This window comes from Mytilus edulis, chromosome 11, assembly GCF_963676685.1.
Source record: "Mytilus edulis chromosome 11, xbMytEdul2.2, whole genome shotgun sequence".
Taxonomy (NCBI): Eukaryota; Metazoa; Mollusca; class Bivalvia; order Mytilida; family Mytilidae; genus Mytilus; species Mytilus edulis.
The window spans coordinates 75,313,035-75,329,695 of NC_092354.1; the positions used below are offsets into that span (position 1 = coordinate 75,313,035).

General features: G+C 32.0%; 1 protein-coding gene across 3 annotated transcripts in view; it reads left to right on the plus strand.

Annotated features, from left to right (window-relative positions):
* LOC139496286 (cytochrome P450 3A24-like) overlaps positions 1-16,661 on the plus strand; it is a 69,523-nt gene that overhangs the window by 40,042 nt on the left and 12,820 nt on the right. For all 3 annotated transcript variants that reach the window (XM_071284788.1, XM_071284790.1, XM_071284789.1), the window contains exons 2-7: positions 1,386-1,451; positions 6,720-6,816; positions 7,732-7,784; positions 8,246-8,342; positions 10,772-10,897; positions 12,968-13,056. In XM_071284788.1, coding sequence (XP_071140889.1) covers positions 1,396-1,451; positions 6,720-6,816; positions 7,732-7,784; positions 8,246-8,342; positions 10,772-10,897; positions 12,968-13,056 — 518 coding nt within the window. In that variant the 5' untranslated portion in view covers positions 1,386-1,395. The remainder of the gene's footprint in view (positions 1-1,385; positions 1,452-6,719; positions 6,817-7,731; positions 7,785-8,245; positions 8,343-10,771; positions 10,898-12,967; positions 13,057-16,661) is intronic.

Consider the following 16,661-nt stretch of genomic DNA (forward strand, 5'->3'; position numbering starts at 1 on the left):
AGGATCGCACCCCCAAATGTACGCCAACTTTAAACCAATACACACAGTGTAAAACGATACAGTCACACCTCACATGATATATGCCCGTTTGAATGTTTAAGTCCTCTTTAAAATATATATTGTTTTACTGTCATTGAATTTATTATGGTGAAATGTATCACTAATTATTAAATAAATGTATTCTATAGCATCCAATTATGAAATAAGAATATGTCCATAGTAAACGGATTCCCCACTCGCACTATCATTTTCTATGTTCAGCGCACCATGTAATTGGGATAAAAACTGTAATCTGGCATTAAAATTAGAAAGATCATATCATAAGGTGCATGTGTACAAAGTGTCAAGTTGATTGGACTTCCAACTTCATCGAAAACGACCTTGACCAAACACATTAACCTAAAGCGGGACAGACGGACGGACAGATAACACGAACGGACGCACAGACCAGAAAACATAATTCCCATATATGGGGCATACAAACACCTAGCAAACACTCACAGAACTAAATTCACGGTATTTCCCATGCTGGAATTCACATGATTCATATATGCGTACGATCGTGAAACGGTTTATATATATATATGTCTTTGATTCGCCATCCCGTGGTAAAATCAGTATAAATTTTAGCCGGAATAAATTATTTCTTACACAAAGAACATCACATTATTTCATGATTTTGTAATTTAACATACTTTGTATGAAAACACCTTTATTTTCTAAGCGGTCAAATAATTTCTGTCAAATGCTGGTAGGTGTATTTATAATACTATTATACGGTACTTATTTTAATATATAATATGATTCATATTGCAAAAGTAGTCTTTTGTCTTTCATTTTTCATACTATTTGTAAATTTTAAACACAGATAAGAAAGAGAAGTATACTTTTAGAATAATAAAACCATAATTAAAAGCTTATCTTAGTTTCCAATTTCAATGCAAGTGCAATTTACCATGTTTTAAAAATTGATCGTCCTTTGTTTTCTTTCCAATAAAATAACAAGATGTAAATCGTTTTAAAACTTCTAAACTTCTAATCAAAATTATTCTATTAAACCTTATTAAACTTTATTTTAAAGTTTTGTTGTAGGTGAAACAATCCAAAAAATAGTTAGATTTGTATTGTGTTATGAATTTGTCTTGTTAAACCATTTTCTATTCAATGAAAACCAGCAATGCAACGATACATTGTTAAACACATTAGTTGGAATATCGATTAAAAAACATTTATTGTCTTATTTTGAACAAACCACCCATTTACTTTTAGAACGTTTTGATTGGTTCATAGAATATAGGAAATACATATAAATAAATAAAAGGATAAAAGGCGGAAAAAGTTTTTCCACAAATCAATTGTTAATTTTTGTTACATCTTTTATACAGAGATAACAAAATGCTGACAGAAATGTTGTTGTGTATAAGCCTAGGATGTTTCATTTGGTTTTACAGGTAAGTGCAAATAGCTTACTTCTTCAAACATATATATAACGGGAAACTACCCAAATCTATATATAACTCTTTAAAATCAGCTAAACGTTTTAATCACTTTGTAATGTTAAGGAAATGATATGAGGCAGGCATTACCTGTAAATGGGGACTAAGTCTGTATGAATTATCTTTTTGTAACGTAAATATTTGTTAAAAGAAGAAACGGAATTACCGTAACGTTTCCGATTTTGGTTCTGTTGTTAGGGATTTTAGTTGTGACGTTATTTAAGTTATGACTCATATGCAATATAAACAAAGAAACGCTATCATCAGGTAACGTTTTTTCATATCGAGGAATTATTAAAAATGAAATTGGTAATGCGTTCCTTCCTATTTTATACAAGACTTATAAATATATATTTTACTCAAAGTTTCATACAAACGAGACCGGAAAAAGGAAGTACATTGTCGATTTCTGCGCAGATGCGGGAATTCAAAAGATAACATAAAAAAATTGAACGATTTGAGTTCATTACTTCAATAAAAAAAATTTTTTATTGATTTTTCTACTGTTATTGGGGACTTCGTCCCCATATTAGGGTTCTCAATGATTAAAACTAGTGTTTGTCAAACTGCTATGTATCCAACCAATTTTTACCAGAGTGATGGGTTCATTTTTTTGAAATTTTTATATATTTTTTTAAAGGGTCAAAGTAATTATTTTATCAAAATGTTATGAAAATCAAACGAGCCAAATTAATTTAAGTCAAAGTGTTGGGTACCACCTTAAGAAATTAATCAGAAACTATTGTTTTGTTAGGGTGTTCTGAATGATAGTAAATCTACAAGCGCGTAGGGCGTACACATATTGAATTTCATACATTAACTTAAAATTGAGAATGGAAATGGGGAATGTGTCAAAGGACAACAACCCGACCATAGAGAAGACAACAGCAGAAGGTTACCAACAGGTCTTCAATGCAGCGTAAAATTCCCGCACCCGGAGGCGTCCTTCAGCTGGCCCCTGAACAAATATATAACGCCATACTAGACTCCATTGTACACAAGAAACTAAAATTAAATGTATTAACATTTTCCTTTTCTAGCAGTGGAAGGGGGGATTCCAAGCATTACATGGTTACATGACATCAAGACAAAACAATGAAAATAATTTAATAATATGTATACAAAACAAAAGTCAGCAGTAGTATAACCTTGTTCAAGCCATACATCAATGAGAGAAAACAAATACGGGTTACAAACCAAAACCAAGTGAAACACAACGATAGTCACTATACTAATATGATTTACGTTTGACACTTTATAACGAGGGATATTATATGAAAATCATAAAGGTTGACCATGTTTTTTTTCGAGGAATAACAATCTGATTTGTCATCTTTTCAAGTGTGTTTAATCCAATTTATCTTACTGAATGTTCTGCCATTATTCTCTTTATCAAACTTGGTAACATATGTGCTTTAATTCATTTATGTGTCCGTCCATCCGATGCCATTTTTGCTTCATTTTTCCGATGGACTTTCATATTTAAGCTTTTTGAGTTTTGTTATCAAGATAGATGTGAGCACCATTTAACATGTTTAATGCATTTGTAACTCAATTAGAATCATATCAATAAATCTCTCTTGTTTTGGACGATAGTTGAAAGTTGTATAATAAAAAAATCAATTAATTTTTCGCGTTCTTGTCGACACATGTACCGGATTCAAATTTTTTTTTAGCTTTCGAATTTGTCTATTTGCGATTGCGTACAATAACCACGTTGTTATCTCTTTGATTTACTCCCCATTTCCATTCTTTATTATATCTTTAATAAAACAATTCACATGTAGTGTAAACCTTTGTTAAAAATGTGTATGAAATTTCAGGAATGGAGAGCTTTTCTTCCTTCCACAATAAATTAATCATCATGCCTCTGTGTCCTATAGGTACCATGCATAGTTGCATTTGTCATCCATTCTTATGATTATTCAGTTTGTGTTATTTTGGGAGAAAAACGATAAAAAATGCGGCCTGCTATTTTTCCGTCATTGGACGAAATTTTAAGTCAGGCTAGACTTCCGGTTTGCGTTTTTCTGTACTTTGAACATACAAAAACGAATTAAGTATATTTGCTATCTCCTATCATTTTCAAGTTTACTATCCACGGTGGTCACAGAGTTTATAATATAGAGAGGGTCTATAAAATATGTCAATGACCGCTATGGATCGATTAGTAAACTGGTAATTGATAGTAAAAATTAAACCTGGGAACAGAATATCTTATATATATATTCCTGATCAAACACACTTTATTTATAGTAATGAATGTTCATAATATCCTAAAAGTATGTTCTTATTGAAATAAATAAAAAAAAAATGGGAATTTTGGGAAAAAAGGAGGAGGGGTTGAAAAACAATTTTCCTGCCCCCAAGTACTTAAAAATTTTCATACCTTTCCTGAAATTCCACAGTCTTTAAATCTTTTACCAGAATTCATCCTACAACACTTTACATACTTTCAACCACGCTCTGAATCGACTTCTCGCGATTTCGCGGGTGTGTTCTAGCATCTATCATCCTTGCTTAAAGTATTTCAGTTTGGGTTATTTTGGGAGGAAAACGAAAGTAAAGGCGTCCAGATAATGTTTCCGTCATCGGACTGACTTTTTGAGAAATATAAAAGACTTCCGCTGCCCTTTAGGCCTGTTTAAGATTAAACATACGAGACAGGACAATTATTTTCGCGTTTTTTGTATACCATGATCATTAAAGTGTATTTGCTGCAATTTCCTAAAAATTCCAATGGTTTATATGGGGGGGGGGGGGGCTCTTCTTTACTATTCACGGCGGTCAGAAGGAATAAAAATCGGAATTTGGAAAAAGGGGGAGGGGACAAAAATATGTCCAATCCCCAAGTACCTCTGACTTTTGATACCTCTCCTGAAATTCTCCAGTTATAATTTTTTTACAGTTAACATACGCTCCATTTCCCCTCGATTTCACGGGTGTGTCCTAGTATACACTAAAATTTTAATACAAGATCCGCAGTTTGTTTTCCGATGCAAACTTTGGCTGGCTTTTCGCCAGGGATTGTACCAAAGCAGGTAAAACGAATATTATTCCTCTTCTGTACTTCTATGATATATTAGTGAACCTCAGCTGATATATTTTTTTCTATTAAACCATATTCAATAATAGAAATTCGATTTTGCTTTAAGATTGATAAAATCAGTTGATGCCTTTTAAATAAACGTTTACTTACATACATAAACTCATCATAGATACCAGGACTAAATTTTGTATATACGCCAGACGCGCGTTTCGTCTAAAAAAGACTCATCAGTGACGCTCGAATCCCAAAAAGTTAAAAAAAAAAAAAAAAAAGCCAAATGAAGTAAAGTATTACTCGAATAGTTTTATAGAAAAAACAGATCAACAAGTTTTTTTTTCGTATACTTTTTGATTGTTTGTTGATGTAATTTGAATATAAAACTTTGGAATACATTTTTAGGGGTATGGATTAAATTTGAAAACAAAATACTTATTGCAAGTATGGGACTAGGTATATATAATTATTTGACAGAAAATCAATACATAATCAAATTCATTAACTGTTGTTAAATATCATGAGTTAAATGCAATAGTGGTATCTGTGTTTATCTTGCAATGTTGAATGAAATTAAAAAAAAGTTTTTCCTTAAATCATTATCAAAAAAATGTTTATCAATCATGCTTGTGTTTTCTTTATAACTCTTTTGTTTCCTTTCTGATGATAAGGGAGAATGAAAATACTTTTGCTTGGATTGGTATTTACGACTCATCTAAAAAAAAATGTTTGTTTGTCTTAATGAGCATACGGAATTAAACAATTATATTTAGGTTATCCTTGAAACACTGTATAATTGTTTCGTTTTATTTTAAATAATATAATGGTTCAACTATTAAATACCTGAAAAATTTATTGGAACTGATATTTTGCAATAAATAAAAGTAAATATTTCTTATTAACAGTGTTTTGGAATTGTTACGAATTTAAACCCATATTCGAAAAATATTAAGATAAAAGTAATTTTAACAAAATAAAAAAGATGTACAAATGCACACGATTTTTTTTCATGATTTACACAATTAGTTAAGGCGAAAAGTAAACACGCGTTTACTTCCATGTGCATGTCAAAATAAACTTGTCAAATCAACGTGAAGTAAACACCTGTTAACTACTGACAACACGAACACAGCTAAAATGTGCGTTTACTTGCCATGGGTAGACATTATAAATTTTCATTTTGACTGCGTTAACGCAAATATAGTAAAAGCGGTTTACTAGCAAAAGTTGTAGAAAATTGATGTTAACTTACCAAATATTTGCACGCGGCGTTAACGTGTTTTTAATTTATGTAATGTTTGGTCTGCACCCAACAGTACAGTTAGAACATTTTCGGACAGCAGCGGTTCTACCCTCTAAAATTTTCAGACAGTTCCAACTGTAACGATAAATTCTGCCCTCTTTATTAGAATGATCTGTCATCGATATGTTATATATGCATTCCACAACTGCAATAGGTGTGTTACGATATGTTTCTTTTCGAGAGTGTAAATTTTAATAGTAAAGGTGCAACACCTCCCGAGCTTTTGAATATTCAGAAATTAATATTAAACTTTTTAAAGTAAAGAAATATCGTTTATAATATTTTTTGATTCGAGCGTCACTGATGAGTCTTGTGTAGACAAAACGCGCGTCTGACGTAAATTTGGAATTTCAATCTATGATGAGTTTATCGTAATATACGACTTATGGCGGTGGAATCTGTTTCTCTTATGATTTGTATCCTTACTTTTCAAAGATTTGCGAACAGTTGTACTGTACACATGAGAAGTCATTAGAAATGGTCGCCTTGTTCATAACGTTACAATCAGAAATTCGGAAAAAAACACAAAAAATGACATCAAAATCAAATTTCGACTAATAATTTCCCGATGAAATTTCGCTCATGAGGAAAACATATTCACAATTGATTTGGAGTTGAAAAAAGTGTTCTGTTGCGCCGTAGAACAGTTTTAACTTTGATCAATTCTTAAATATATATATAGACAATAAACGTATGCAGACTTAAATTGAGTACTTGTATGTTCTTGGTTAGCCAATCTTGACTTGTCGATTTTTTTATTTCATTTACAATAATGTTACAATGTATCGACGAAATTCAGTTTCCTTTCTGGCTTACAATAATTTAATTCAACAGAAGTTTAACAATTCTCAAACTTCAAAGTTGTCTTTTATTGCAGACAGAGGAGACTCCAGATGGAAATATTTAAAGACATGACTATTCCTGGACCAGCACCAAATTTTCTGTTCGGAAACTTGTTATCGTTTCTTGGTCAGGTTAGATACGTAATTCAATTTCAAAAATGTATTTATCATCACCATCATTGTCCTTATCATTTTGAAACAATTTCACTGTTTTGTACGATAGTATGCAACTTTAATATCAAAACCAGAAACAAAATAGTGATTTTAAAGGTAAAATAACAAACAAACAAAAAGTATCAAACTCGAAATAGACACGAAAAGTCCCTTATCAAATGGCATAATACAAAGCAAATTTATGATTTGTACAAATAACCAAAATCTGTAACTATTTGGGTAAGAGATTCCATATCGAACCAATGAGGTGCATCTGAATGATATGTAGAGCGAAATCGGTAAAAACAAGAAACAAACCCAACGAAACAATCCTCAAGCACCAAAACAAACTCAATAATTAGGATAGAAAATGTGGATAGTCTTTGTCTTTCAGAGAGTGTAAGGGGGTAATTTTCAACTGATGTACTCGCTAGTTTACGTAAATGATTATCTTCGAAGTTTAAGTCGGGGCTAAGGCTTCATATCGTTTGCTTTTTCCTTTATTTTAACCCTATTACATGACCGAGTTCATTAATAATTCGCACAAGTGAGTTTTATTACATTATGTGATGGCCGAATGTGAAAGTTTAAATTAAAGTCTTACGAATTATGGTATAACTGTGTTAATACTTAATTACATGATAACGAGCAATTGACTCGTTGTTGGGATCGTCGTAATGACGACATTATAGTTTAGGTAAAAATATCGAAGTCAACAAAGTATGTGGCAGTATCTGTTTTTTATTTATTGTTATTGAAGTTTTGGTGGTTGGTGATTTGTATCCTATTCTATGCGTAGTATTTGATACCTGATTTTAGATGAAATAATATTTCCAATGAACGAGTAAGGAATTTCGAAGAACATATGAAAAAACGTTTTATATATATTTTCAGAGTTTATATTTAACTTTCCGCAAATGGGAAAAAATATATGGAAAGACATACGGGTATGTATAAATAATTGAGTTACCGGCTAGTGTTCATTTAGTAATGATAATTTTCCTTTGAACGTGAGAAAATACTTTTAGCAACAGAAACAGAAATTATTAAACATTTTTTGAGCATTAAATGATTGTGGCTGGGCAGGATTTTTTACAATTTGATATGCTATACAAACTGGTTTCAATTTTAAGTTGTTTAAAAATTATAGATCAAGGAACACGTTTTTAAGAAAAACATACCAGTGCTTCATGCAACTATGCCTCGTAACTTGCTTAAATATAGCTAGCAAAATCTGTTTTCGATTTTACAATTGATAAAGACATATACAGCAGTAATATGATAACGTAAAAACTAGGATTTTTTTAAATGGTAATATCAGTCACTGTTTAAATTAAAAACAACTTGCCTGTAAATGAATGAACTGATGGTTACATGATTTGCCTGATATTAATTATTTTATTTTTAGATACTTTGAAGGTCCTACTCCAGTACTAGTGTCATCAGATGTTGACCTATTATATGATATCTTTGTGAAACAGTTCAAAAACTTTCATGCAAGAAAGGTAAATAAACATGTTTTATGTATTCTTCTAATAGAACCTAACTTAATTGGTTATCAAAGGTACCTTGCTTATACGCCAGTCGTGCGTTTCGTCTACACGGCCTACTTCGATTTGTCCAACTCGGGTTAGTAGAGTCTGTCGAGTTTACTCAACTGACAACCCCCCCCTTTCCCGAGTTTGACCTTTTGAACCTATCCGAGTTAACTCGACATCAACCCTGGCTTTGGGCAGGTTTAGTCGAGTTTCAAGATGGCGTCAAATAATTGCATCAACAAAAATTGATACAAAATAACTGGTTTTTGACAAAATACAGCCGAAGAAAGAGGCTGACATGGCAATTTATGTTTGCCTGCATTTTTGAATCAACGAATATTGTTCATGTGTGTATTAAAAGATCTATTAACTGTTGGTGATGTTTATACATAAAACAAAAATTACATTTTTTCTCTCAGAACGATTTTTTTTTCTCACATTTTTTTCACAAACAAACTATGTTCTCAAAAACATACAGGCTCAGTACTTAGCTTTGTTAATTTTAATTTTAATGCTCAGGAGATAAAATAGATTTCACTTCGACTCTAATAGTCAACTCGATGGAAGAGTTTTGATTTCGATTCGGAAAGGTTGCGCACATGCGCATTAACACTGATCTTTTAACTCGAGTCAACCCGAGTTGGACGAATCGAAGTAGGCCAATAATACTCATTAGTGACGCTCAGATCAAAATAGTTATACAGTCAAACAAGTACAAAATTAAAGAGCTTTGACAGTGAATATTATGTAATAATGTGATAAGTTGATAATCTTTCTGAATCTACTACTTCTTAAAATATGTATAGTTTAAAAAGATAAAAGATTTACTGTTAATATGAGAAGTACAGTGAATGAAAAATTGAAAATAAATCAAGCCATTTCGATTTGTTTTTATTTTGTTAAAATTAAAAACAAACTTGTGGTAAATACTTTTTCATTAAAATATTTTGAAATTTGAGAAACATCTTCAAGTTATCATTCTAGAATGTTAATACATATGACTTTTATATTTTCAAAACAATATCCCTATGTCATAAATGGTTGGTTTGTGTAACATGCTTTCCCTAATTCCCTGATAATTTTCAGTAAATGCAAACATGTAAGGGGAGAGGAAGGGTAAATACGATCGTTTATAAAATGTAATAAATTCTTTTGTACTATGATTTCAACAAAATATATTCATCCAGATTATGGATTATAAATGTGTCGAGATTTGCGATTAGATAACAACACATAGATATCAGTACATATTCAGAAAAGAAAACTGACGGTGTATAAACAACGTTTTATCCCAAATTGGACCTTCAAAACCCGTCATTATAACACCAGTTACTATTCGACGTAGTCAAAAGCTATACAGAACTTTAAAGAGGGAATATACTGACGTGCATCCGTCAATAACACATGGTTACTAAAAAATTCACTCAATTTACACTTCAAATATTTAAGTTCAATGTTCAAAAATAAAATTAAAAATTATTACATACAATCATTTCACAGCAAATTTAACATTATTTACACATGCATAACATACCAGGGTAGGTTTTGTCAAATTATATGTTGAAAAAACTAAAGCAACACACATATAAACACAAAACATGAAATCTTAAAACTTTATTGAAAACATATTCTTAGCGAAAAAGAAATTATCAAGAATTAAAAAGGTCCGTTTAACATGTTTAACATGTTTAAGTTGATAATCAGCCATTAAGAAACAATAAACATGAAATGAATGTATACATGCTTCATTGTGAATGTTTAACACATACCTGGCCCTGTCAAAACAACATACCATACCCTGTCTGAGTCCTGAATAGTATATATTATATAAACATTAAAAAGCTATTCCAAACTGATTTTCGTTGTTTAATATTGGATATAAGTAAATTCTGTTAGTCTTAAGATTTCAACAAAAATATAAAATCAACTCTAAATTCATTCTTCCCGATGTTGAGTGATTCAAAGTCGTGTACAAAATTTTATTAAGAAAGTCACAAAGTTTTAGAAGTATCTGCTCTTGCAATTATTTTCATGAAAGTCGATTTATTTTTTCGATTTTCTATTTTAAAATGATGCCCATGTAGTTGATCACCACCTTGTTTGAAACAACATAGTACTTTTATTTGACTTTTTATGTATCAAGATTAAGAAATAATGAATTAGGTAATCTGGTCACCTGGTGACATGTCACTATTTTAGTTTCAACATGTTTTTATACAAGTATCATTATTCAATTTTGGAAGCATAGATTGTGTTGAGAATACTATAATTATCATTTTATACTCTATAATATTATACTGTTATTGACAGTTTGAAATTGTAAAAAAAATATGATACTTCAGAAAAGAGAAGTAGCAGGAAACTGTCTTTTGAATCACGTGACTGTATCAATGTAGGTATACCCCGTACAAGTTGATCCAGACCAGGACGAGAATGTCCATATGTTCTTTGCACGTGGCGAGAGGTGGCGACGTTTGAGGTCAATAGTTAACCCAGCCTTCAGTACATCCAAAATGAAAGAAGTGAGTAGAAAGAGTTTGAATTTCATTGTTTTTTTTAGAACGTAATGTTGTGACTTTCGTCGTTTTTACTGTTTGATCGTCACTTATAGTTACTGAATACTGTAAACCAACTAATTTTCGCGACTTTCACGAGTAGAAAAATAACGCGAATATAAATCGTCTCGACTTAGAAAAACCTGGAACTTTCCTTATTGAATTTTATCAAGTTTTTTTGAAAATCGCGAAATTTAATTGCCGCTAAGATTGGCATGAAAGGACTTCACGCGAAATATAGTATCCGCAACAATAAATTGGTTTACAGTACACAGCGATTGCAACAAATACGGTTCATCTAAAGAGAATTGGAAAATATGTTCATTTTTACACCACCAAATCTACTATGTGTACAGACAAATTAATCCATCTAGGAACATTTTAAGGGATGGCAGGACTTGGATATATAAAATATAAAAAAGAAGAAGTGGTATGATTCCCAATGAGGCAACTATCCACAAAAGACCAAAATGACAAAGACATTAACAACTATAGGTCACCGTACGGCCTTCCACAATGAGCAAAGCCAATACCGCATAGTCAGCTTTAAAAGTTATATTAAGACTATGTTTCAGAAAATTATAAACTTTCCAGTCTGTCGAAGATAGTAAAATATGTTACACACGATTTTCATTTTCTATTGCCCATCTATTGCCCATTTAAATCAATACTACTCATATCATGTATTATATAATCGGAGATTTTTAAAATATCTCAACTAAGTATATTTTGGCACCTTTTGCAGGAGTGAAAAAAATCAATAGCATAATCAACTAAAATTTTGAATATTCTAAAACTTAACATGCATTTAAATTTAAATTATCTAGGTCCAGTCATGCTCATAAACTTTTCAAGATGCACAGGTTTGTCTGTACTAAAAGTGAAGTTTGTAGTGAAAATACGGCCAATTTTGCGAAAAAGGTTTTGATGAAACTTAAAGTAAAACATACCTAGCATTTACGAAGATCTACGTTTACCGTCGGGTTTTTACTGATGAACAGTGAATGTGTTATCAAGTAGTGATGCATATCTTTGATTATAAACAAGTATCTGAACCCAAAAAATAATCATCATAACTATCAATTTTTAATCTGAAAGTATTTCGTGGCTACAATGGATAAGGTGACCTGTTTCCAGTTTTAAGTAGGACCCAAAATTTTAAATATACGGTCAGAATCGTGTATGTCAAATAGTAAGCAGTTACAATGTACGTGGTATAGACGTCAGGACACGCTGAAAATTAATTTTAGTCAAGGTGTTTGGTAACACTTTAGGTGGAACAGATGTCTAGATTATTTCTGGTTTTGTATGATACATCCACACAGAATATTTTACCTCTCAATGCATTGCACTAGATTCAGAAAAATCGTGATTTCTATTACAATAACTTTCTAAAAATAATAGTCATAAACGAGATAATATATTAGATGCTTTTCAATTTTTGTTTATATGAGTTGCTTTTACTCTGCAACTCTGTTGGTGTTTTTATATATAGAAATAGTCGGCTTAATGGTATCATCGATACTGGAATCATGACCCATTAAATCTGTAGAGTTTATTTATATATGATGTTATTTTTATATCAGTATCACAAGAAGACAAATGGTTATTTAATACTTTTTTTCTATATGTATATGGAAATTTAACATGTACTATTCAATTTTTCAAGCTCTTATTTCATTCATTTTTTACAATGTGTTATGAATAAACAGATATGAATATATGTAAAAGACGCCCGCCGCCCGACAACTAGAGGCATCATAATACTTAGCAGAGCGCATGTGTTTATACATATTATACATGTGTCAAGCTTTTTATTAAATTAATTTGTAACAATTAAAGATCTTTCATCAAAACTGCAATTCTCTATAAAAGAAAAAAACACGTCTAATGTTATAGATAACAAACGACTAATGGTGACCATATACACTAATTCATATCGTAAATCCTGCCAATTTACCGTTCTAATATACGAAACAAGGGCGACAACTAGTTTATTTCTACGCGATTATTCAACACTAATCTTACTTTTATCAGATTGTTCCTACAATTAACAAACGAATAGACGAATTATTGGTGATTGTTGACGATAACGCAAAGAAGAAGACAGATTTTGACATGTATGAGTAAGTCAGTTAATATTATGTATTTCAAGTTTGGTTATTTTCGTCAAAGCTTCCTAATACAGAATTTAAACAGAAAATGTAGCTGCTTTTCTATTTTGATAACAACTCTTTGGTAATGAAAAAAAAACGTTTATTATGAATAAAGTGAGATTATGTATTATGCAACCACATTAAAACGGAAATAGTTGTGAAAAGTAAAATAGCAAAGCAATTAATCCCAAGTAAAAATTGAAAACGAAAAGTCCTTTATCAAAGGGCAAAATCAAAAGCTCAAACACACCAAACAAATGTAAAACAACTGTCATATTCCTGACAGTAACTATGTATTCCCCTTTAATTATCATATCCTAAACCAAAACCATGCTGTATTTTTTGTTTTCCTAATGGAAAATGTAGCATTTTTATGTTGACTACTGAGCTAATGATATGTCCTGGTACTGGCTAAACCAGTCGAAGTTTCAATCAATTTCTTATAATTGAAATATACACTTTATAAATTCCATTCATCCGAACGGGTTGAAACAAAACTGAGTTAAACCTACAAATTCCTGAGGCTAAGTCAATATATTTAAATGTACACGTGGCTATAAACGTTATTCGACAACAACGCAACGAATTTAGAAACATTCACTTCTCCAGTCCACAAGAATGTGTGACATCAGTAAACACATAGGATTTATTAAAAATATTCATGGATAAATCGTAGATATTTTTTTAGTTATTCCAAAGTCTTATATAAGAAACAATTTTCGATTCATATATATTCATTAAATAGAATAATAAAATAAGTAAAAAGTTAACAGTTCCATTCTATCGATTTCGTCCTTCGATTTGGGACTCTTCAGGATAACTGATGTAGTGTCGCTATAGGCGACGTCGTTAAGGAGGTTTATGACGTTCCGCCATTGTTCGTTATTAAAAGTTCTCTGGATTTAATTTCGATCGGAACGTTGTTATGAAATAACGTTCCATCTCTTTTGTATATGCTTCATCCCGTCTACATTAAAAAATAGTGTCAAGATGGGCACTAATTGGCGATTTTCTGTATTGTGGGTGTTTTATTCGTTCTTTGTGAACTCGCACCCGTTCAAAGAGGCTATTCCAGGTCTGTCCAAAATAATTTTCGTGACAACCAGGACATGTGACACAGTAAATAAGATTTGTTGTCTTACAAGTCATATTGGCGTTCACATGAAATATTTTGCCATCTTTAAATGATTTCATTTTACCCGTTTCCAAATATTTTGTATCTTGACCGCAAACACCGCATCTTGAATCTCCGCAAGACTTTATTTCAAAGTCACTAACCTTCGGTTCGAACCGAGCTCTGGTTAAGTGTTTCTTTAAGTTTTTAGGTTGTCTTCGGCTGTAGATTAAGTTTCCTTCCGGTATCAATTTTTTCATAGTTTCACTTTCGTGTAGAATCGGGAGGTTTGATTTAATTATATTAAAAACGTTTGGTAAATACGGGTCATGTGTACTAACAAACGGTATTTTCTTTTTAAGTTTTCATCCGTGTCTTTCACTTTCGGGGTTCGTAATTCTTGAAGTGTCAATAGTTTAGATTTTCGAATTCCACTTTCGATTAGACCCTCTGAGTATAACTGTTGTGTCAAATAGCCTTTTAATTCCTTCAAACGTGCTTCTCGAATGTTATGGTCAGATACTATAGCACTGCCTGGCCATACAGTAAGGTTGATTTCGTTTTGTATGGGACGGATGACACGAATGAAAATTTAAGTATTGATGGGTGTCTGTGGATTTATAATAAATATCCGTTGTTATATGTCTGTCTGATTTTAAGATTAGGATATCCAAAAATGGTAGTTGTGTGTCACTGGTTTCCATGGTGAATTTAATCGACGGATGTAAGGAGTTGATTAGATCTTTAAATTTATATAAATCTTTTTCTGATATGATCCAAAATATTATGCAGTCATCTAAATATCTTTTCCAAAATTGAATGACATAATCACAGAAATTTTGATCGAATTGGACAGATGTTTGTCGATACATTTGTTGCTCTAAGTATCCCATCACTAAATTTGGTTATGCGGGGGCTACTTTAGTTCCCATGGCTGTACCTTTAATTTGTCTGTATTTGTTTCCGTCGAAATAAAATGTATTTTCTTCCAGAACTATTTTGGTAGCCTCTAGTGTGAAGTTTGTTTCAAATCTACTCTCAATTTCATCCCGTTTTTCTTCGATCCAGTATTTCATGGCTGTAAGACCTATATCATGGGGAATATTTGTGTTTACTTGTAACATCAAAGCTTGTTAATAGTGTTTCTTCAGGAACTATGGCAGGAATGTGATTTAAAAATTCCATATCATCTTTGATATAACTTGGAATTGACGGACATAGATGTTTGATAACAAGATCGATAAAATGACTTAGTCTTTGAGTTAATGATTCCGGTCCGGCTATAATAGGTCTTAATTTCAAATCGGCGGGACGGAATGTTTCAACGTAAATATTGTTTTGATCGTGAATAGTATTTTGTATTTGTGCACTTTCATGTACTTTTGGAAGTCCATAAAAATTACTCTCTTTCGGATCAAAGTCACACAAGTACGCTATTTCCTTCTCGGTTAGACATTGGTCGTAGTCTTTTATCAGTTTCTGTAATCTCTTTTTAGTTGCTTTATCCGGGTTATTTGTTTATAATGATTATGGCTCCTCCTTTATCTGCTTCTTTAATGATAATGGAGTCGTCATCTTTAAGACTTTTTAACGCATCCTGTTCATTTCGGGTCAAACTCTGTTTACATTTACTCTTTATTTCCGAAACCTTCTTTTAAACGGAGGCGTCTAGAGAAATTGTTGATATCATCTTTTAATTCCGGAACATTTGAGTATTGAACGGGAGCAAATTTAAAAACTTTTGATAACTAATAAATATCATTTTCGTTTAATTTTCTTTGTGAGAGGTTTATAATTTTGGGGTCTATCGTCGGTACGGATGTTGGGTTGCAGTTGGAATCGGGACGGGTGTGTGCAAATTTTGGCCTCTCTCTAAAAAAGGCTGTCGCTCACCTCTTCCACGACCTCTGCTGTTTCCACCATGTATACATATATATATATAGCCGTCCCGCTAGACCACACGACCACCTGGGCTCTCAAAAAAAGAGCTTTCGCTGGCCGTGTGTTACCTTTCCACGTCAGTTTTAATCTAGCGGCGTACTACAGTACATGATATATAAGGCATGAAGATATTATTGTTACAGATCAGCTAAATTATCTATAGTAAAGGATCCTACAAATTAATGTAATATACAGTCACAGAAAATAATTATATTTATAAGTACGTCTGAGTCAGTGACAACTCTACAACAGATGTATCCATCGGATCGCCATCAATGATGGTGATACATGGCTGTGTACATAATGTATATACAACTCGTCTAAACATCAATCCAACAATGTTAGATCTGTCAATTTGCTTTCGCAAATTTTTGGTTCTTCCCTCGCCGGGATTCGAACCCATGCTACTGTGATATCGTGACACCAAATCGCCTGCACTGCAGCCGTCCCGCTAGACCACACGACCACCTGGGCTCTCAAAAAAAGAGCTTTCGCTGGCCGTGTGTTACCTTTCCACGTC